This window comes from Mastigoproctus giganteus, chromosome 8 (assembly GCF_048544385.1).
Source record: "Mastigoproctus giganteus isolate SK-2022 chromosome 8, ASM4854438v1, whole genome shotgun sequence".
In the NCBI taxonomy this organism is placed as follows: domain Eukaryota; kingdom Metazoa; phylum Arthropoda; class Arachnida; order Uropygi; family Thelyphonidae; genus Mastigoproctus; species Mastigoproctus giganteus.
This window is the reverse complement of record NC_143582.1, coordinates 108,234,799-108,259,273: the sequence shown is the minus strand read 5'-3', so window position 1 is coordinate 108,259,273 and position 24,475 is coordinate 108,234,799. Positions and strand designations below refer to the sequence as shown.

At 38.3% G+C, this 24,475-nt stretch overlaps 1 protein-coding gene across 1 annotated transcript in view; it reads left to right on the top strand.

Annotated features, from left to right (window-relative positions):
- The window catches only part of LOC150081758 (protein tolkin-like), a 285,479-nt gene extending 263,475 nt beyond the window's left edge, over positions 1–22,004 (top strand). Inside the window, exons 18-20 of the mRNA XM_090379622.1 lie at positions 6,952–7,165; positions 17,293–17,543; positions 21,704–22,004. Coding sequence (XP_090235748.1) covers positions 6,952–7,165; positions 17,293–17,543; positions 21,704–21,859 — 621 coding nt within the window. The 3' untranslated portion in view covers positions 21,860–22,004. The remainder of the gene's footprint in view (positions 1–6,951; positions 7,166–17,292; positions 17,544–21,703) is intronic.
- The last annotated feature ends 2,471 nt before the right edge of the window (positions 22,005–24,475 follow it).

Sequence of the window (24,475 nt, the reverse complement as noted above, 5' to 3'; positions counted from 1 at the left end):
AATGGAGAGTACCTAAACCATTTGCGATTTGCTGATGACATTGTGATCATAAGCCATGATTCCAAAGAATTAGAGGAAAATCTTAATCTTAATCAGTTATGCAGAGTTAGTAAGGGGTTTTCGAACTAAGGATGGATATGGCTAAAGCAAAAGTAATAATGAACAAGTATGCCACAGAAAGAGATATAATCGTTGAAGGAGTAGTAATTGAAGAGGTGGATTCATATATTTTTCTGAGACAAGTCATTTATGAGACATCATAAATGGCTGGAAGTCTAGAGAAGAATAAATTTTTGGATGGATAGTATTCAGGAAATATAGTCACATAGTGAGGAGCAATATCCTAATTTGTCTGAAACGTAAAATAATGAATCAATGTATACTCCCCACCATGACCTATGGAAGAGAATCTTAGGCACTCACCAAAAGAATGGAAGAGAAGCTGAAAACTACACGGAGAAGAATGGAACGAATTATATTAGGTATCAGTCTGTTAGATAAGAAGAGAAACCCGTGGATTAAGCAGCAAACTCAAGTAAAGGACATTCTTATAAAAACTAAAGAACTAAATTGGTCTCGGGCAGGACACAGCTCGAAGACATGATAACAAATGTACTACGAAAATAACAGAATGGTTCCTAAGAGGAGATAGAAGAAAACCTGAAGACAACGATTGATTCACAGATAAAATTCACGAGTTCGTGGCTAATAAATGGACGGCCATTCCACAAAACAGAAGGAACTGGGAAGTTGCTGGAGAGGTCTTCAGCCTGCAGTGGATTGAAAATGGCTGATGTTGATGTACATCAGGTGCTACCATATCGGAAACGGCACGGCTGATCGATTACTACTCGCTGTGATACAAAGGCTGGTGTCGAATGGATCAAACCAACTCCTGCCGACAGAACTGTAAAGGAGTACTCAAAGTGAATGTTGACGAAGCTTGAAGCGCTTTGAACGGTCACTGTGCGACAGTTGACATCGCAGTGCACTATGGGGAATGCAAGAATAAAATCAAAATACGCTACACAGTCAGACGAATGTATGGGGTTCCACAGCAGATGATCCAAGAGACACCGTTTCCTCAGCTCTCATCGTCGTCGACGGCAAATGCCGTGGTGTCAACAACATGCTGATTGAACACTGGAGGACTGGAAACGTGCGTATTTCTACGCAGTGTGCTGGTCGGATGGGTCCAAATACCTGGTGCAACACGCCTGTAGGAGCCTTCATGTGTGGCCCAAACAACACTAGTCCACAGACTCATCGTGCATGGTACCCACTATTCAGGCAAGTGGCGGTGGTTGTCTACTGTATTCATGTTTTGCTGGCAACAACCAAGATCCCCTGGTGCGTATGGGCCAACGTTTCACTGGTAATGTCTTCATCTGGGCCTATAACACACTCCTCATTTTCGCTTTCCCAGTCACACCAAACTGATTCACGTTGCACTAGCGGCCCATATCAACTAGGTGCACTGCATTAGATTTTATGTGCTTCTTAACTAAGAGTATAACCTCTTCTCCCTTCTGTCCTTTCTGTATACATTGTACTCCCCATATTCAAATTCTGAAACAACAACCCTAACATAGCCCATGTATTTATTTGTTTAATGAAGACTTCCTGTAGTCCTTGAAATCTCCAGCACCTTGCTTTTAAGGCTGCTGCTTGTTCCAATGGAAGAAGTGCAAGAATCAGTTTCGCCTCTGCCTGTAGTTATTGTTAATCATTATTCTGTATACCTCCCCCAAGTTATCAGTTTTCTGACCCACCTAACACGGTCTCGATAGCATCAGCAAATAGTCTTGCACCTCTTTCTATTTAAGCATATCCGACTCCTGTAAAAACAATCTCTCCTCTTAACAAGCACAGACCACGCCGCGAAAAATTTTGCCCCATGAGCCTTGCACATTCTCTCCTGGGCTGAATTGATTGATAAGGCTCCGGACATGCACTCCCTCCCATCATGTCTGAGCAAAATTGTCGATATCTTCAAATTCGATCCCAACTTGCAACGTTTTCCCAAATTGCCCTGTTTTTTTTTTTTTTTTTTGTTAGTTGTTGGCTCATCGGCTTCTGTGGCTATAATGTACTTCCCAAAGTTTTTGCATTTTCTACTCTGATCCAAGCCCGAGGCTGGATTAGAACCCGCGACCCTTTGCGTTGCCAGACAGGCACTTTACCCACCCGGCTAGCCCGATCGGCAATTGCCCTGTACTTGTTAAGTAAATTCTCAGATCTCCTACTATCTCAGATCTATGAAGATGTGGCAAATCCGTATGAGACCCATGTCTCTTATTTCTCGGTTTAAATGAGCCTCCGTTTTCCCTACAAATGCACACCATCATTTAATAACGCAAAAACTTTTACCCCCCTCACCTCTGAACTTCACTTAAAACTAATATGGTAAGAAAATTACTAGTATTAAAATACCATCCCAAAATAAATTCAGACTAAAAACTGTATACAGAGATGGACAAAATAATGGAAATGCCGTGATGAGAGCTACAGGTATACACTAATATGGTCATTGGCCAACTTTTGCTTTCAAAACAACCTGTATTGGTTTACGTGGAACACATTCAAATAAACCTTGAACTGTCTTAAGAGGAATATTAGACCATTCTTCATGGAGGAACGCTTTAAGCTCCTTGAGTGATGAAGGTGGAGGAAATCTGCTTCTTACTCTCCTCTTCAAATATGCCGCCCACAGTGGCTTTAAGTCTGGTTATTGTGTAGGCTATGGAAGATGTTAAACCCCAGTTTCATGTTCCTCAAATCAAAATTGGACACATATGACTGTGTTAGCTGAGCATTATCATTTTGAAACATAGCATCGTTTTTGGGAAACAATGTTTGCACCATGGTATAAACCTAGATAAACCTTTCTGCCTAAACCATTGTTGATCCTCCATCATGTATGACGGTTGGCACAAGAAAGTTAGGATGATAGCTTTCCTTTGGCGTTCGCCAAACGCAAACTCTCCCTGATGTTATTAAAAGTGTGCGTGATGATTCTTTTGAAAATATGACGTTTCTAATCATCGTGTCCAGTTTTTGTACTCCTTAGATGATAGCATTCTCTTTTTAGCATTACCAACAGTAACGAGTGGCTTGGAAAAAGTGGTTCTATCATAAATTTTAGCTTTATGAAGTTCTCTGTTTTGCCAGAAATGGGATTGCTTGATACTCACATTAAGTTCTGTAGTTATTTTTGAGACAGTAGTTTTTTGTTTTCGGGCTTCTGCTTTTTTTGTTTTTGTTTTCCTTTTCAGTATCCGGCGGTCTCTTTCAGTCAGCTTAGATTTTCTGCCACAATCCCTTCTATCGGATCTTATTTTTCAGTACTTGGTGGGTGTAGACGTGAGCAGAGTTGAACTGACGTTCCGCTGCCCCCACCCTTATATACGATACTACTATATTATGTGGACTACTTCTAGACTACGCATTTCCTGAACCATTTGTCCAAACACTCATGTCGCAATTTCTTTTGCCTACCACATTTAAGTTATCTTAGCCTCGCACCACAATCTGGCCAATCAGAACATAGTGATACGAGTTATCATCCCCGCCCCAGGGAAGTTTCGAGGCAGGGGAAGTTCCGGTAAGTTTTTTTTATGCACTAAGGGTGTGGAGAGGATCATAATTCAGTGATCACTGAATTATGACCACCCACCTTTTGCATTGATAACAGCCGCTATTCGCCTAGAAACCGACTCCATTAGATGTCTGAAAACATTTGTAGGGATCTGCAGGCACGCTGCCTGCAATATCGGAATAAGTGACGTTGCGTGTCGATACGCCTCACTTCCCGTTCCGAAACATCCCACAGGTCTGATTTGGATTGAGGTCAGGCGATTTGGAGGCCAATCAAGATGGGTGGTATCTTCATGGTGTTCCGCGAACTGCTTGTCCACAGTGCGGGTCTTATGACAAGGCGCATTATTGTCTTGGAAAATCTCTTTTCTCTCCGGGAAAAAATGCAGGTAGACTTCACCAGTGAAATGTTGATCCATACGAACAAGTGGTCCTAGTTCTTGTCAGCAAAATATTCCCCATATTAAGTAGTTCTAGAATCATCTATAACCTTGAAAATTTCGTTTTCATTCATTTTACTTTTGCCTCTCAGAGCCTTAAACACCTCATTAAAGTCTCCTCTACGGTGCCTAGTTTCCAAGCTAGTTTCCAAGTACCCACATATTCGAAGTCTTTCCTCATACGGACGCCCTTTGCGATCTCATCAGGCGAGTTACCCGTCTTTGCACCCTTTCAAGAAGTTCGGTGTGTTCTTTTAGGCACGTTCCATTGAACACAGTATTCCAAGTGTGATCTCACAATAGCCTTGTATAATGGGATTATATCGTCCTTATCTCTACTAGCAAATGTTCGATAAATCATCGAAGGGACACCATGGGACTTCCTTGCAACCTGTCTACAATGCTCGGAGAACTCCATGTCTGACCGTATTGTAACTCCCAAGTCCATTTCTTCCACTACTGACTTTAGTTCAACTCCACCCAGTGTATAAGTTATTTTGGGATTACTGTTCCCCAGGTGTAAAACCTGGCATTTTGCTGTATTAAAGCACTTTTTGCTGTATTAAAGCACCTGCCACTCTTTTGATTATCCTTGAAGCTATCTAGGTCACTCCAAAAAAGTTCAGCTTGGTGGTGATCATTTATTACTCTACCAATTTTAACATCATCTGCAAATTTAGACATCATGCCCTCTATCCCTTCATCGATGTCATTTATGAAAATCAGAAACAACAATGGCCCTAATACTGATATTTGTGGAACCTACTTCTTATATCAACCCAATCTGAAGAATAACCATTTATCACAACCCTCTGCCTCTTGCCCCGAAGCCATCCTTCTATTCATCTAAGGATTTTCCCTGTGATTCCAACCTGTTCCAGCTTATAAAGTAACCGCTCATGTGGGACTGAGTCAAATGATTTGCTGAAATCTAAATAAACAATGTCGAAATTGTTCCCTAAATCCAGCTCGTGAGTGACCCTTTCAAAATAGCTAACCAGATTTGTTAAATATGATTTTTTCTTTACAAAACCATGCTGCCTGTCCTTCAGAATTCCATTTCTGTCTAAATGATCCTGAATTCCACCCTTGATCATTGCCTTCATGATTTTCCCTACTATTGAAGTTAGACTGATGGGTCGGAAATTTCCCACTGCAATCTTAGAACTTCACTTGTTTTGGCGATACATTGACACTTTTCCAATCCAACGGAATCACTCCCGAGTCCAGTGATGCCCTCATAATTAGCCTCAATGGTTCAATACACTTTCCGCCTCCCTTAAGATTATAGGGTATATGTCATAAACCTCAGGTGCCTGTAGGCTGGACAGTTTTTCATTAAATAAACATGTGAAATTTCAACATCATTAATTACATTTTTTTCAACTTCACTCCCATAATTTCTCATTGACATGAAGGATTTTTCTTTTGTAAATATCGATGCAAAGTAACTCTTGAGTTCATCTGCAACATCAGCTGTAGTATCTAATATTATCCGACGTCCATTACATAAGGGTTCGATCTGGTTTGTCCTCTTCTTTTCATTTATATATTCGAAGAATTCCTTATCCCCCACTCTTTGTTCTCTTTGCCAGGGATTTCTCATAATCTGCCTTTTCCAGCCTAACCTTTTTTTTTTCTCTGGCACTATTACAGATCACTTTGTAGCTATTATAAGCTTCAGGTACTTTTTATTGCTCTGTAACTTTTCCATGCTGCCTTTTTCTGCTCAAGTAATCTAGCAACTTCATTATTCATCCAACTTGAAATCCTCCTCGTGGAGTATTTTCTTTAATGATATATACGCATTCAAGGCTTCTGTGGTTAATGTTTTAGAGGTATACCATAATTCAATTGTATCCGCTCTCTGTGAGATCTTTGTCCAGTTAACAGATGCCATGTAACACCTTAAGCCGTCGTAATTTCCTTTCCTGAAATTATGACCCATATTTTGCTGATACAGAGGGAATGCCCAGAGGGAAACAAAAAAACTGATATTTAAAAATATTTCTTAACTAAATGGCTAAAAGTTGAAAAGGTGGTTTATGCATGGGTAATACACTTCCATAATTTCTACTATCCAAGTAGTATGCTTGCATTGTTCAATTATATCTCATATTGTGTATACCTTCACAACGAGTATCCGAGGTATTGCACTGCTTTGAATAAGGAAAGCTTCACCAGTGAAGAAGACTAATGCTACTTATTCTCGGCGGATACCACCACCTAGACAGCACCGTTTCGAAGCTTGTTGGCTTACTCAACGGTCAGGTGCCCTGTTGTTGCAACAGTGACAACCCAGTTATGAAATAAAACTCCACAATATGAGAGATGCTTGAAGGTGTGCGTGATTTAATCGAAACTTATTTCATACTTTTAGACATTTAGTCAAGAAATATTTTTAGATTAAAGCACTCACACCAACCAGCATCTCCCATATTGTGGAGTTATACTTCATAACTGGGTTGTCACTATTGCAACAACAGGGTACCTGCCCACCCACCGATGAGTAAGCCAACAAGCTTCGTTACGGTGCTGTCTGGCTGGTGGTATCCGCCAAGAATAAGTAATTCTGTTTTGGTACTCTCTCACCCTCAGGCAACTGGCAGAATTTCACGAGATTACTGGTATACAGTAAGCGTTAAGAAATTTTGGAACTGAAAGGGTCAAAAATATTCAACCACTGTTGAAATCTTAGTGTATTGCAAGTGACTGTTTCCATTGTTATCAGGAAAGTTAAGATGTGTTCAGATACAAGTTTCACAAGGAATTACGCAGTATTCTTAAGAATATTCTATAATGACGCTTTCTAACCACCCGGCATGGTCGATCCGTTAATTATAAATGCTGTCATCTGCAAGTATTTTAATTGGTTTCAATATAGACTTAATGTAATTGGCTGCTTTCGTTCCAGGTTTTTAACGAATTTGAATTGGAACCTCACCAGGAATGCTCCTACGATCATATTGCAATTTTTGATGGAGACAGCACTGATTCGTCGACATTAGGTCGTTTCTGCGGAAGCAAAGTTCCACATCCAATACTTGCTTCCAGTAATCGTATGTATATGGTTTTCAAGTCTGACCCTTCGGTGCAGAGGAAAGGATTTAAAGCTAGCCACACTACCGGTAAGTTTGTATTTTAAGGAAGTATATAGGCGTTATTTAGATGGACTGTGTTACCAAAAGTATTAGGGCTCTAAGAAGAACGGTTTATAGATCTTAGTTTAATAGGATGTAGGGCTCATTTTCCCTATAATACAACACGTAGTCTTTTGTCGAACACTTTACACCAATTTACATTGAGTAGACAGAAATCATGGGATATCCACCTAGTAACTGGTCAGCCCACCTTTCTCCAGGCAGTCACACGACGAGGCATTGAGTCCACTAGTTAACGAAGCTTTCCACAGGTATTTCCATTCATGCTTGCCTGTAGCGCTGTCCATAATTCCGTCGCATTCCTGGGTGGAGGATCCAAGTTCGAACGGACCATTCCACAGCATCCCAAAGATGCTCCAAAGGGTTCATTTCCGATGAACGGGAAGGCCATTCCATGGGGTAAAATCTGCGGAATGCTCTTCGAACCATGTTCTAGTCACCAAGGCTCTGTGGGGAGGCGCATTGTTCTGCTGGAAGAGTCCATTGCCCTCTGGGTGCACTATGATCATGAAGAGATGGACACATAACCTGGACCGTTCAGAGATGCGTCTAGACGTACCAGAGGTCCCAACTTGTGCCTGTTGAACACGCTACAGACTATTACCGACCGTCTACCTGCCTGAACAGTTCCTTGTTGATATGACGGGTGCATAGTTTCGTGCAGTTTCCGCCAGATACGCACCCTCCCGTCCGCTCGAAATAACTAGAAACGAGACTCATTAGACCTGTCCCCAACCATCCAAGGTCCAGTGCCGATATTCTTTCGCCCAGCTGAGCCGTAGTGTCCTGTGTCGTGGTGTTAGCGGCTAATGATCGCCTGATGGTCTTGGTGGAGACGTTTCTGGCACCTCCCTCTTTGAAGTCGCCCGTGATTTGTGCCACTGTTGCTCTCGGGTTGGCTGAAACAATGCGAGACAGATGTCGACGGCCAGTTTTTTTTCGCCTACAGCGCTGTCCACAATGAAGTGTTATTTCGGAAATGGCGTATTCCAGATACAGTCTTGATACTATCGATCGAGGATAGTGCAATTTCTGTACCACATCCGAGATAGAATGACCCATGCGTCTGGCACTCATTATCAAAGTCTCATTATCACTCTTTCAAAGTCGGTTAAATCACGACGTTTATCCATACTGACATCGAATTACCGTCTACGTTAATGCAGTGTACCTATATACCTGCCAAGCGTGGGTTCGTCGACTAGCGAGTGTGGCGACAGCGTCGCGTTGCCCAGGAACCAGGTATCCCATGAATTCTGTCCTTTAAATGTAGTATGGCAATTAAATTATTTTTCCTTTACTCCAAATAATTTTTACTTTTAAAATAAGGATGTAAGATTAGGAAGCTATAATGCGGCTCCTCTGCAAAGTGTTGTCGACAGAACTATGAATCCAACCCATACCAGTAAACTGGTTTAACCCGTAGCGCTGGGGAATATCACCGTAAATGGGTGGATTTTTGGTTTTAACGCGCAAAAACGACTAAGGCTGTAATGCGCCAGGACAACATGCGCATGTACAAATAATGATAGGAAGCAAACTTGGAACTCTGCTGTAATATTTTTAAATACAATCTAATTTTTTAATTCATATTGAAAAAAAAAAGTTAGTTTTCTTTCAACTTCTGATATTCTAAATCGTCTTGGTTAAGTTTCATTAAACTTTCATGTTGTTTTTATGTCAAACTGCAGTTTAATTTTGATATGAGCGTTAACGTTAAACTTAAAATTAATTTCAAAGAGCCGTGTTGGTATATGTTTGTAATCTGCATTGCAACTGCAATTTTTTCTTGTATTTAAATTCCATTTTTGCTAGTGTTAATTCATTACTTATTTATTTTTACTATTTATATTCCCACTTCACTAAAACTACATTTGGTTGCGGTCAAATTCATTCCCTGATTAAGCATTCAAAAATAATTCTTTCAATTATTTACACTGACAGTAAGAGACGTGTATATCCATAAGAATAGCCACCCTTCAGCGGCATTTCAGGGATATGGGAAAGTTATAAAGTAAAGATTCTCGTAGGATCTTCGAAGTGCAGAAATCATAGCAAGGATTCTTCGGAAAATGTTGTGCTGTCTGTTACTCAGTTTACATCTTTCAGAGAAGTCTAATACTACCTTGTAATGGATTGCAGTTCTTGCAAAGTGTTCGTATACCTTTACGAAATAAATATATCACAGTCACGTAGAAATTGCGATTGTTCACATTCTCGTGCACTAGTTGTATTTGATCCATTATAGATCTAATGAAAGGTTATGTTTCCTTAAACGAAATATAACCTTTCCAGCGTCTAGAATTTCTACAAATCATCCACAAATTGGACTTTTTGAACTAAGTTTTACTTTCAAGAAAGTCGATGGGAAGAATTTCCTGAAGTTCGCTGTTGTTCAGGTCATTTCAAAAACTGAGGTGGAATTTCCCCCTTCAGTTTGTACACTTCCTTTCGTAAATATGTAAGCACTCAGTAACTCAACTGGTAAAGTTAAAATGTCAGGCCTTTTCCTTTCCATTCACTCCACTGAATTTTGGAAAAACGAATGTTTGCTTCCGAATTTTCCAAAGCGACCACTTCTTCAAAATGGAAAAAAAACGACACGAAGGGTTTTCTTCCTTCCAACTTTTTTGTAAAAACATTATTTTTCTTACTGACGTTTAGATTCGTTGGTAATAATTGAAACTAGGCATTTTAGAAATAATTATCTCATAGCGTACAGAGCTACTGTAAGGCTTGAACAAAATTGCACCCTATGTTCATAAGTACAACGCAATTGCGGCAATTGTAATTGAATTCTTGCACGGAATTCCTTCATAAAGATTATACACGAGTTGCTTCAGAAGATCAGGTAGAAATAAACAATTTTCAGATCAGATAGAAACAGACACAGATGGAAATAAGACACAGAAATAGATGTAAGGTAACCCATGTACCGACATCTCCAGATAAACGTTCCGGGATCTCGCCCTACAGCATAATTTGTTCTTTATTAGGAGGGTGAAATACCGTATGGAACACTTTTGGTACTTCCCATATATAAACAATTAGGGTTTATGAATTCGCGGTATTTTATCATTTCCCAGATTTCGTGATGAATTAATACAAATCTCGAGTTCCCTGGATTCTGTTTGAAACTAAAATTAAGTAAAAACATGGAAAAACAATGGATATAACTCATTTTATTCAAAAACTACATAAATAGTGCGTACCAAAACAAAAACATAATACATAAACAAATTGAAATATTACAAACATAATATTTATTCTTTCGTAGATTTAAAGTAGTTGTTTAAAAACCACAAGTGATCGATAATACCATTTCTTAAGGCAGTCCGAATTTTAATGACAAATAGGTCTGCTGCAGAAAAGGTCCTCTTCTTCAATTGAAGTCGGTGTATTTGTTGACAATGGAGGAAAAGGAAGGTTTAAAGTTTCTGTACGCTTGCCAGTTGTCTCGAAGACTTTCATTTCTTTGATAATATTCATAACGTCGTAAGCTGAATGATCCTCTACATTGTCTGTACAATTGCATATTTTATTGCAGCATTCAATTTCTAATTTTCTCATGAACCGTTATAGTAAACGAAGAACAAGCTTTCTGTTGCATGGGTGTAGGTGAGTTATTTTGAACTTGATAAACATCTGATGAAGCTTTTCAACTTGTATTTCTAAGTCATCTTTGAAAACAATTTTTAGCAATGGCTTGCAATGTTGATTTTGAAGGTGGTAACAACCGGGATTAAAAATTTGTTTAGTCAATTTTAACAAAATTTAACAACAGCGCTAATGAGCTTTATAAATAGACGAAAATCTGCCAATTTAGTTTCTAAATTATCTAGAATTTTCTGGTGAGTTGGCGGGTGATACTATGAAATTTTGTTTTCATGGTAACTTTTCTGTTAGAGAAGTAATCTGTAAGACATTTGAAGATGTTGAAGGAGCAGCCAGATGTTCTGGCTCGCCGCAGGATCCCTGGCCACCAGACGGTGTCAAAAGCTCCCTTAAAATCTATAAAAAGCGTTAGTACGTAACTGGCATCAGAATTATCTGCTAGCTGTGTGGTTTTCAGTAGTGCATCAATAGTTGAGCACCTCTGCTCGAAGCCAAACTAGAGTGTGGAGGTGAATCCTTTGGTTTCATAGACAGAATGAAGACGGGTGAGAAGTAATCTTTCAAATGCTTTTCCTAATATTGCAATTGGACGGTATGCTTTGGCTGTAACAGTGGGATGGTTTGGATTGGATCTTTGGGTAAAAGCCTGAGGTTGGCGTGTTTCCAACGTGTAGGAAAGGAGCCTTCATGAAGACTCGTGTTAAATACTTGTACTAGACATTGGGTGCAACAGACCAAGGGTGTTTGACGGACTCTCCCTCGATGAGGTCCAGTCCGGGAGCTTTTCCATTTTTGATTTTATTTATGGCTAATGCAACCTCCTCTTCCGTGAAGGATTCTTCTCTGGCCGAGGGCAAGTAGCCATGATTCTCAGTGATGACGTTTCTGTATACTTCGGTGTCATGATCAGGATTGTCTTGGTAGATTATTCCATCTAGAATCTTGTTCATTGTCTATTCCCAGGGAATCGTTTCCGAGGAGTCCTCAAAACGGATAGAATTTATGATGTCTGTGGATCCCATTCTGTTCCTTATGAGCTTGTGAACCAAACCACAAGGGTTTTTATTGCCTTCTGCCTACACCAGGGCACGCCAGGAACTTTGTTTGGCACGATAAATTTTGTTCATGTATTCTCTCTGGATTGCATTGTATCTTTCCTTGTACTGTGCTACTGTTTGAGGTAGGTGTGTCCTTCGTTAACTCTCTCCTTGCACGCTGTAGATAGCAGCGGAGATCTGTTAATTCTACTGACCACCAGGGAACTGATTTTGGATGTCGGATACATTTTTCATTGAGGCACGTTATGTTTTATGGAATAAGTCTTGCAGGAAATTAGTTTTCTGGTGGCTATTCATGGTTCGAAAGCGCTCAGCTGAATGGTGGTGAAGAGCATCTCGGATAATATTGTCAAAGGTATCCCATTTGGCAGTTCTAGTGGAGAATCTAATGGTATCGTGAACCTATAACTAATATGTTATTAGTCGATCACTGGTGGTGGCAGTGTCGTGTACTTGCCAGTATCTAGGATCAAGTGCAAAATAGTTGTAATTTGTATTTGCTTGTTTTGGCTCTGGAGGATAACTTTTCTTCAGGTTACCAGCTCCGCCAAGTGGAGGTAGGAGCGGTGCCACTAATGGCACGTGATAAGAAGAGGTATTAGTAGTGAGTGATATGAAGGTTTGTTTTATATATATGTTTGTGTGTGTATTAAGAAAGATGTCTGGAGTTGCCTACTACTAATTTAAGTAAGCTTACTTCTTTATTTAAAATTAAATAACTGCGTAACTTAGGAGATTTTAATGTTCTCTATAAGCAACTGATTTATGAGAGGAGGCGCTTTTAAATCACTATAGAATTCGCTGTAGTCACTCGCACACTTGTCATCTCTCTTATACGAGCGATGGAATTTCTTGAGAAGTAAAACAGGAACAATTAAAACAGCGTATTTCTCAAGTTTTGTTACATTCCGTAGCCAAACTGGCGGGACAGTGCAGATTCGAGCTTTCAGTCTGCAAAAACTATGCATCTGCACATTAGGCTGGTATCACCTAGCTATTGTAGGTTTTCGAAGAGTGAAGTACTGTATTATTCCGTTCTATCGATGCTAAAATGAAACATATTCAATGATTTTTCATAAACTTGAATTTTCATACTGCCATTTAATGTGGAAAAAAAAAATAATAAGTTCTCAAGTTCTATTAAACCTGTTTTCCTTCCCTTCCCTTTCCTACTTAATTATTTCATATTATTAGTTATGAAAATGCGTTATGTTTAACCCTAAAGAACCTATCTGGAATAAAATCCCTGATTAAACGTTTATACATTTTATATTCAAAACTAAATACATGATTTAGTTTTGAATATAAAATATTTGAATGTATTCTGTCTGACCTGCTTCTTGCTCTTTTGAGAAATGCCGTGTTTTTGTAAGCGATATATTCAGACATCCGCAGTGACAACCTAAAATTTTATTTAGAATTATGTTATAATTTATTTGTTTGTTTATTTAAAATTAAAGCCACCTACAAGAACTTTTTTACGCTTTTTTTTTTCACTAAGTAAGCCGCCATTTTCAAATGGTCGAAAGCTTTGCAACTTGTCCATACGAGTATAATTGCTATTATATAAAAATTAGCTGAACGGTAATTTGTGGCACGTTCGGCCAAAAGGGCATATTTTTGCCGTTACTTTCTGAAAGACCTCGCTTAATATGCGTCGTGCATTTCGAATCTAATAATCTTTGAACGCAGAGATTATCATTTTTAATTATTTTTTGCTGTTTCTTTACACCACCCTACTACTAATTTTGGACTATCAAATTAAAGACTTGTAAGGCTTAAATCTCTCTGTACTCGCCTAATGTAATTAACGAGATGATTAATAGGAAAAGAAAGCAAATTGCTTGTTAAGAACGAAATTAATACTCGAACTTGCGTCATCGCTCGCTGTGAGCATTTTCGAAGCTTTATTAAATAAACGTCATTACATTATTCCTAATTACTTTAAAAGATTCTACAACTTTGTATAATTATTCATAATTGCTGACACGAAAGCAGGGTGGGGCCCGCGGTTGTTCCATTCCGGATGAGGAGGGGAGATGTGATTAGTCCACTTTAAGAAATAAAGTGTCGAATACAATTTATATCCCATTTTATGCAAATATATGCAAGTGAATAACAATATTGAACAAAGATGCTCGAGCGAATAAGAATAATCAACATTTCTGACTACTGTACAACTCCTTGTTCAGGCGGGATTTGTAAAATGGATAAATTAGTACACCGTTTTTATCGCCCATCTCTTTTTTTATATGTGCAGTATGAAGTGAGAAAACGTGACTGATTTTTCACGTGTGGCACTGCAGAATAGTTAAAATATAGTTAAAATGACCGAAAAAGAAAATGTGAGAAGTATTTTCAAAAATTATACAAGCATACTGGTAAAAAAGACAATTTCATTCTCTATGCACCATTCTCCCATTCCATTAAGGACACAATGCTATTATTAATAGCATTGTGTACTCGAATGCACAATGTATCGAGTACGATATAATTCTTCATTGGCTTCCAGAAATAATAGCTGTTGCCTTGTATTACTTTATTTTAAAATAAGAAAGTGTTCCTGTTGTTTATCGAGCTCCATTGCAACATCACGATTACTTTGTCTTATTCAAAGGGCCACTACATTTACACAAGCCTGTCGACAAACCAACATTGTAAAGTATAAGAGTGGGAAGACAAAAACGTGAAGTGTATCACAGTGCGGCCTGAATTAATCAGAATTACTGTCATAAAAGAAAGTGGTTATCTGCGCCATTTAACCTAAAAGGTAAACCGCAGCCATTATCAACCCACTGCAGGATGGAAGCCTCCTCAACAATTCATGCTGAGGGAAATGGACTATAATCTACCACGCTGGTCCAGTGTGAGTTGGTAGATCGACCGTATCTAGTAGCGAGGGGTTTGAACCCCGGTCTACTCAAAAGAGCGTGTGCTACTTCACTCCGCGCTCTTGACCACTCGGCTACCGAGGCCTTTGACCTACTGATTCTCAAATTCTCAAAACAGTGGCAGGAAGACATTTCCAGCGAGGCGCAATAATGCATATTTTGATTCATACGAAAATTAAACGCAGTTCTTTCTCTCTTGGCTATTGCGCGAAAACAAGAAACACGATCGAGAACTACTCTTAATATTTTTTATTCAGAATCCTCCAGAATAACAAATAATTTATTTGAGAAAATATTACACGAATGTATCAATATAAGCTTTATGTTAAGGGGATTTCCCAAACAGGAATTACTATTACTATAACAATTTATAATTCTACGAGATCCATCCGTGATAATGTACTACTGGAATACCCGTGAATTCAATATTTCGCCTTAACTGTTTCAGAGAAGTAAAGATTAATATCGAAGTATTTACAAAAACGTCAAGTGAAGGGAACCGAGGTTGTCAGTGGGACGGACTCGGGTAATAAAATATATTTAAAATATGATTAATTATTTTTGAAATATTTTATAATGACTGATCGATATTTTTTAATGTATGACTTTAAAAAATATATAATTATTTCACAGACAAAATTGCATTTATTCTAGGGAAACCATGGCGAACATGTAGCCAGAACTGCAGAAACTTAAAAAATAACGGAAATTTTGAAACTCGGTCGGAAAATTTTACTGCAAACTGTTTGTTTATTTATTTTAAAATTCTACTGTTAAATAAAACCTATTACAAAGAGAATCAGGTCAAAAGCTTTGAGTTCAAAAAGCGTTCCGGAGAGAGGGATATAAGCAAATTATTATATAGATATATCCAGTAAGTCTGCCGGAATATATTAAGATGTTACACACTTCACTCGACCGTGATGACACTGAGCAAATTTTTCCGATAGCCCGTTGTATATTAATAACCCGACCTCATTCCTAGAAACCATGGGCTGAAGTTGAATCGTTCTAAATCAGCACAAGTGATTTCCTCAAAAATCCTTTTAAAACAACATCCAAGTTCGTGTTAACTGGCTAATAATCAACGAAGTCAACTGTCATAAAATTTGGTACTTCTTTAGAATTAACTCGCCTGTAGCTTCAAGCATCACCATGCGAACTCCAGGAAAAGAACCCTGCCCTGTGTCGAGTAAGACAAAATTTAAGGACGGTAACTACCCTCATCCGGTTAGGAAATGTATACACTTTTCCCATTTTTGCATCGGCTATTTGATCCTTATCATCAATCTGCGCTGGTAGCACAGTGGTATTGTCACCGTCCTCCTCACACCGGGTGAAGAAGGCCCTTCGACGCGAGGAACTTTAATGGGCTTTTTCACTCCGTGGCTGAGTTAGTCGGTCTCAAGCATTGACAGCAAGGTTTCCCTCCAGAATATGGATTTGTTTTCGCCCAGCAAAACAGGCAAATCGACAAGAGAACACACGCGCAATTTACTGACACAAATACAGGTTTATGTAAGAAATTACGGTGACCTTAATATAATAATTAATTTTTTTTTTTGTTTTGCTCCTTATCATCACGTCGTCTTCCACTGCGATTATTGTGACTAGAAATTTCCTACTAGAAAAAATTCTGCAGTTCTCGCGTGACAATGTAAAAGTTTTAATGGAAACTGTCTCCAATTTCAATCATTTTCAACAGTTTTTCTGTTGACGTTTTCAACAGAAGAAGGCAGTTACTGACAACTTCCACTACGAATTTCTACGACGCATCATTATGAATGGATGCTTTCTTTTCGAATCCTACTTGCCTTTCAGGATTATCCTTAGTAATACTGAAATTCACGAAGCCATCAGTGACTTATTTCTTTCTCTTTTTTTCCCTCTAGGATGGCCAACTGTAGAAATCTGCTGACACACCCACTGATTTAGCACTGCTTCGGTGGATGCGGGATCTGTCCCTTTTTGGGAAATTAAATTAATACAGGCTCACCTCTTCATGCTGAGGATGGGTACCGCTTTGTTCCTACCCGGTTATGGTGGCACATGGAAACCAAACTATTACATTAGACCACCCGAATAATTAAATTCGTATGTCGTGCTGAGTGTCTTATGTACTGCTACCAAGTACACTCTGTGTACTTGGTACACAGGGCGAAATAATATAAGAGCAACAACAATAATAATAATAACTAAAGTACCAGACTAACTCTAACACCATGTACAGATCCACCAGGGTACTTACTCCAGTGGATGAAAATCAAGTAGATTCAGAATTCTACAGTAGCTGGACCAAACGCTGTTCACACCAAATTATTTAAATCCTAACAAATTATCCTTTAATTATCAATGCCGACCTAGGATCGGCATTGATAATTAAAGAATAAAACAGCAATGAATCTTATATCTTTTTGTTATAATTGAGTATAAATTGTAAATTAAAACTTGTAACTGAAGTTGCATTCCAGCCTTTCTTGTTATTACTAACCTGTTCTAAAGCATTAAAACGTGTATTTTTCCTGTTTAGTGTGTGGTGGACGGTTAATGGCGCAGACATCGATGGAACATCTTTACTCTCATGCTAAGTATGGAGACGTAAGTTACGATAATAAAGCAGACTGTGATTGGATAATTGAAGCTTCTGAAGGGAGAAGGGTGCAGCTGCGTTTCCTTACCTTTGAGATTGAACATGAACAAGAATGTGGGTATGATTTTGTGGAAGTGTACGATGGCTACGATGACTCTTCTCCTCGACTTGGAAAATTTTGTGGCAACAAGGTATGTGTACAAATATGTTAAAAATAACATTTCCTAATTAAGGTGAAGTTTTCTTTAAATTTTGAGATGTAACTTTAGGATAGAAATGTCAGCGGCGCACGTGATACCATTTCCACTTCTCAATTTCATTTTCCAGTAATTTTCCAGTAAATGTAGGATCGTGGCAGTCAAGTTTTTTATAAATTATAATCTACAGATGAGGTGAGGGATATATGTTGCTTTCGGAGGCAAACCTGCCAGTTCTGAGAGATGACGTTTATCAGCATTTAACACATTGTACGAGTATAAAGAAAGAAAGAATGAATATACAATATTTAATATACATATATATAAACGGAATCAGTGCATCATTATAAAAATAAATCCTTTTAAAATCCGTTTCTGTGCAATTTCTATCCTGTAAGGATAGAAATTGCACAGGTGAAGTCATTTAGTCGTGGCTATGATTTTTTTATTTGAATAAGATATTTTTATTTTAAGATATTATGATATATTTTTTATTACGAGAGAACAGTTTTGCTAATTCAAAATGGAAATCACGTATATAGAGGAAATTATTTCCATCTCGCAGAGTATTGGTTAGGTCCCTCTTCTTCGATATCATTCGTAGCTTGACTGTGTTACTCGGTGTACGGGTCACTGAATTAAATTCGTTCATATTACTGCGTATGGATTACTGGAAAGCCATAGATGATAAATATTAAAGTAAACATTATTTTAATAAAAGGAACTGAGAAAATAGAATTTTCATTCTTTCATTGTTTAATCTATCTATTTTGGGGTCAGTGAAAGAGTATTTCTATTATGCGTAAGTGATGAGTTTCATAAAATGAAACAAAGGATCTTCCGTACCAACTCCAGGACGAAAGCCGATGTGAATTTCAGATCAGAAATTATTTTCAGTCAATAAATTAATTATACAGCAAGACACAAGTCCATCAAAAACTTTTCCTATGTGATTTAGAGGGAAAATAGATCTAAAACAACAGGGAGTTGTCAATCGGTTTGCCAGGTTTGAGGAGAAATTTTCATAATGGCAGATTTCTAGACTGTTGCGAAAGATCATAAGCATTTTTTAAATAGTTTAACAAAAAAATATGTCGTAATTATTGACGAAAAATTTAAAAAAATTATGACTATATATTCAATAAAGTCTACCCCCCCAGACATTTGTTGGGGCTTATTTTTGAAACTGCCCAGTCGTGCCCAGACCAAATTCCATCCTGATTTCATTGCTGAATTCTTCTGTAATTCGGAGTAGTTGCTGGAGTTACTTCTCGGTTGCCACATAGAACTTGAGATCATCCAGGTTTTTCCTTCCTTCTTTGAGGTTATATTCATACTTACTGTTATTGAACGTGGTATATAAGGGGTTCAGTGCAAGAGAGAATCACAGTGGGCTCAGGGCATCTTCCGGAAAGATTGGGAATCGGTGTGGTTATTATGTTCTCGACCTTGATGGTGGTACTCACATTATTAGCTAACTATGAGGCACGGCGTTGAAGGTCCTTGCGGTAATCGATGCAGGCTATGTACAGGTTGCGGCACTTCTTGCAAGCTTGCTCTATAACTGCGGCATCAATGGTTAGTTCCTTGCATACTTTCTGCTGTTCGGCCATGACGTTCTGGCTCTCCAATCTTCTTGGTTATGCAGCTGGTCAGGATATAGGAGATAGAATTGTATTTCGCGGAGTTTCTTGTATCTTGATGTTTAGCCTTTCAGGTATGTGATTCCTCGAATAAGAAACTCTAGGATTGTATCTGGGCACCTTATCATTCGGGTGAACTCTGCTAGGTGCTTATGTGTGCAAGTGATCTTCTTGTATCAGTAGTTTGGACGTTATCTGTTCCTGTGGTTCACCAGTTGTGTGACTTTCTGATCGACTGTTGTATTTCTTCCTCTCGAATCACCCATTCTCTCGTCTCTTGTACGTCCTTGGTTTTCTTCCGTTCTAGTTCTGTTCAGGGAGCTCGAATGATCCAGAACTCCTCAATCGTCTTCTACTCGGGTGTTCCGTTTCTGTTTATCCGTCTTGAATGATACTCTTCTAGAAGGCTCTTTGATTTTCATTGGATATTCCGTTGTTTATTTTCCTCTGAAGCTCTCTTTTTATCGACTTAGTTCCTTGCTGAGTGTTGCTTCAGTGTTGTTAAGTATTCTCCGATTTTTGGTCTCTATATGTTGGGGAGGTTGTCTCCCTTGAGGATGCTCTTCACTTCTACGATCAATTTCTTACCCTGTTATCCAGTTGGTACTGGATCAATTGGTCTCTCTTAATTCTTCTATCTTCTGCTGAAGTCTTCTTTCCCAAGCTGGTGGTTCTTTGTTCTTTTTCGTTTCTTTCTGCTTCTGGTCCCTTGTTTCTCTTTCATTAATCCTAGTAGTTCCTATGGCAGCACAGTATACGGCTATGTGGGTGGCCTCCAGTGTTGCACCGTTGTTCTCGAGGTAATGTGGTATTATATGCCGATTGAGGTGGCCTGTGACTCTCCACAGGATTCTGTTTGTTCTCTACTTCGGTATCACGTGGGTCTTTGTGGGGTCCATTCCTTTGAACTCTGTTAGGGCCTTCTTCCACTCATCTTCTATTCTGGATATCATGACCTCGTCTCCTTTCCACGTCAGCTGCCCTGAGTTGTATTTCTTGTTAATCTTCCTCTTCTGGTTCCATGTTGTCGATGTTCTTCGTAGTTGATCGCTCACGTGCTGCATGATTTTTTTCAAAATTACAATATCTATCAATTATCAGGTTCTTCGTGACGATGGACCCTCTCTAGTCCACTATTTGCTGTTCAATGACGTGAATATCGGGGAATTGTTCTTGCCGCTTGGTATGTAGTCTCGGCCTGTACATTATCATATTGGTCTCTAGCTTGGTTATTTCTTAGTATTTTCGCATGATGAGCGTGTTCATTTCGATGCTCCGCTTCATGCTTTGGCATTTTCTTTCTTTCTAGATGTTCATTAGCGCAGTTGCGTAGGAAGCACTTCCAGCTGAATGGTCTTATGGGGGGGGGGGGACAGCCCCACATGCTCCTCGGGAGGCTCTCTATAACTTTTCGAACCGATACCTCTTCCTAAGTCCTGAACACGAGTGATTTTATCCCGCGTTGCACTCGATGCATTATTATTATTTCTTTTCAACATCATCATTGCTCTATGGAAGTGGACCTATTTAGCTTACGCCAGTGGACTGTTATTTCTTGGGAAAGACACCAGATGGCACCACTAATCTACCTCAGCCGGCACTTCCACCACGTGAAGTAGGTCCGCTGAAGGGATTTTCCTGATGTTTTCGAATTATTATTATTATTTAATAAAACGAAACAACATAATTGTTTTGTATTATGTTATCGAATAGTATTTAAGTATAATACGATTTTATTATTTGATAGTACAGCTTAATTGTTGATCTTTCTGGATGTGCTATTAATTCATTCAGTGGTAGGAAGCTGTTTAAAAAATTAATGTTCATTAAATTGAAACTGAAAATAATGAAACGATGCATTCATCTCTGATTAATACTCCTCAAAGTTGGAGGGTTTGCTATTCTGAATTCATTATCAGTACTAATGCTGACATTATGGTCTACAGAATATTGTGATATTAATTCGATCTATGGCTAAGAGATGGCAGTGCCTATCACTCCACCCGTCTTATTAAACAGGAATTAAACGATATCTCGCAACGGTGAAGTAACATACACGTGTGTGTGTGTGTGTGTGTGTGTGTGTGTGTGTGTGTGTGTGTGCGCGCGCAGGGCTGTGTTAACGTGGAATTCTGAAAGCATCCAAGCACACCTCTCGGGGACGGTAATGAATAATTAGAATCAATTACTGGATCCGTTAGATAATTATCAGAATTTTTCTTGTTTGCCCCCCCACAAGGTGCTTTAAATGTTTGAAGGTGTATGTGCGCGCGCCCGACGATGGCTTCCATTTTATCTACAGAAAAAAAAATTCTTTCGATAACGGTAAGATAATTTTTCATACGTGTGATTTTTATTTCAGAGAATAACCCTCTATTATAGTTTTTAAAACTGCAAATGCATCTCTGTATAACAACATCAATCAATTTTGGTTCTTTCTTATTTAACATAAAATTATTCTTTAATCTTAAAGGTAATAAATTTCACGTTGTAATTTTATATTTCCTTTAGGTTCCACAAGAACTTCTGTCGGTTGGAGAGTCACTTTTACTGCGATTTCGATCAGATGATACAATTAATAGTAAAGGATTCTCAGCAGCATTCATCGCTGTTGACGATGGAAGAGAAGCGTTTCCTGAATCTTATCAAACGCTGACAAAGTATTAACGTTATTCGGCGATAGCACTCGTATAGATAGAACAGAGCAGTTGTGCTTTAAGTGGTGTTTGAATCAATTCAATGTGATGAGTCCAGTGCGTTCTTTGATTGTGCTGAGTCGTGTACTCTGACTGGTAACTGGATACGAGGCAATGCCTTTCTGGGGAGATACTGACTAATGGATAGGAGATCGAATCACCTGAGCTGCTGTAACTTCACAACTCTACACTGGCTTCCTTTGGACGTCATATCGACAAGAGCTTCCAACTACCTATTGAAAGGTCGCCTGAATTCTCATCATGTGTTTTACCATTTAAGTTCCGCCATACAGGCTAACATATCACTTTTCAAAGTAACTGATTGTGTAGATAGATTTTGTAATATTGATGGGGACGTATATTTTTTCGTGGTTCCTCGAGAAGTGGGTTGCAGAGCTCTATGTCCATTAGGCACCGAAATTCGCGAGCGGCCATTGTTGATGATCATCGGGTTAAGTAATACGATATGTTATTTGTAAGCCCGTGGAAGAACAGTGAGTGATCATACATTTAATATTGGTGTCTGTGTGTTAGAAAGTCCTCTGTGCCACAAGGGAAGGTAATTATTTAATTATTGGGTATTCTAGGAGCCCCTAATTGAGGTCCTACAGTAGCGGACAGAAAAATTGAAACACCCAAATAAACTTTGAAAATGTTTAATATAACGAAGGTCTTGGTATCAAAACAATAATGGGTTATAGTATATTTGAAAAGGAATTTTATATAGAAGTGCAATTTCTGAATTAATTTCGCTTTTTTAATCATCAAGTTGAAACGTTGACTCATTTAAGAAAATAACAGAAATAAGAAACTTTCTGTTATTTGAGCGACCTATCACAACAGGCCTTCCATTTCTTCAGCAGTCAATGGGATAACATCAGCATCTTAAAGGTTAGCACTTAAAGATTTTAAATGGGGTTGAAAAATTCAAGATTACAAAATTTGTAAATAATTTTTATCCTAGAACATTGTATGATACTGTTATAAGATCACAGTGGAATATTGATATAATGAACAAATATCAAATGCCATATATCAGGGAGTCGTCTTTAAAAAAACATATTTTATCGTCTTGATGGAAGTAATTTTTTATACCAGCAATGGTATAAAAATGGATGGGACGAAATTTGAATATAAGTATCTGCATTAACTACGTGACAGTCACAATTCTCACCTCACCTGGCATTCATCCTGATGAAATGCTCACCTTTTTGCAGTCTGATTTTTTTTCATCAGCAATAACAGCAATAGGAAAATTTTTATATATGAGAGGTATCCGTGATAATTGGCGCCCTCAATTTGTTTGCTAGCTGTCAGAAGAATAGCATCCGCATCTTAAAAATTACATAATATTGATATTCAAAACTGGAAGTTACAATATTCATAGACCTTATTACGTTAATTTCCTTAAAATAGTTTCATTAAAGAATTCAACTGGAAGTGTTGTCGTTGTTGTAGGGTTTTATAAGCATTAGCGACTAAGAGCCTATTGCTCCGTGTATAAATTGCGTGTGTTTTGAGATCTAATTTCTGTTTTCTGGAAGAAAAACCCGAGTTCCCGGGAGTAAAAACCATGCTACCCTCGCCTGAGACTGACTAACTCAGCCACGTTGTGGAAAAGACCCATAAAAATTCCTCCCGTCATCAACGTGACTCTAATTCAGGTTTCGAGTGAACTCGGTGTGTGGTGGACGGCAATCCCCAACTGGGCTATCCACGAGGGCACTAGAAGTAATGTCGCTAATCATTTTTATTCAATACCTGTACTGAATGCAGCCGGACAAAACGCTGCAATACTCTTTCTGGTTTGTGAACTTACATTCTTTATATAAACATGTTTTATATAGGAATATTCATTTTTTTTTTTTTTTCATTTAATGTAATTAACCTAACGTTAACGTAACCGTTTTCATTACATGTAGCAAACAATATAGTCAAAGCACTATTATGAGTTCAAAATTAATATAAAAATATTAATTAATTTGGTGATTTGGCGCTGATTAAATCACCCATCCGTTATATATTTAATATTAATTTTGTTTTTCAGTCTGATGCTAAAGAAGTGCGGATTTCCTCTGGCTTGTCAATGTCATACGCTGGCTAATCACAAATATAGTACGCTCTTTTATTTACCACCGTGTCAAACGAATAGAGTGATTGGCTTTCTGACGGTTTTTTTACCTATTCAAAAAAACAGCTAAAAATAACGCTGCGCACTATTAACTGACATATTGGTTGAACCATTTCGTTTGATGTGTTTCTTCAGAACAGGCTTTTGCGTGGAATATGCTTTCAGTTTATGTTATACAAATTGAGTTGTAATTCTGAGGTAATTAACCTTTGAAAACAATTTCATTCACACGGCGCGTGTATTTGTAATGATGTCCTAGTGGTTCCCCAAATACAACAAATAGCGCTCATTATACAGAGAAACTGACACCGTTTTTAAGTAACATTAAGCCAAGATTTTTATTGATATCTTGTAGAAAACAAAGTGAATAAGATTCGCAAATCTGAATAAATGCAAAAAAAACTGGGTGTCGCAATCACAAAGAAAGCTATATTTAACTCTCACAGAATTCAGATT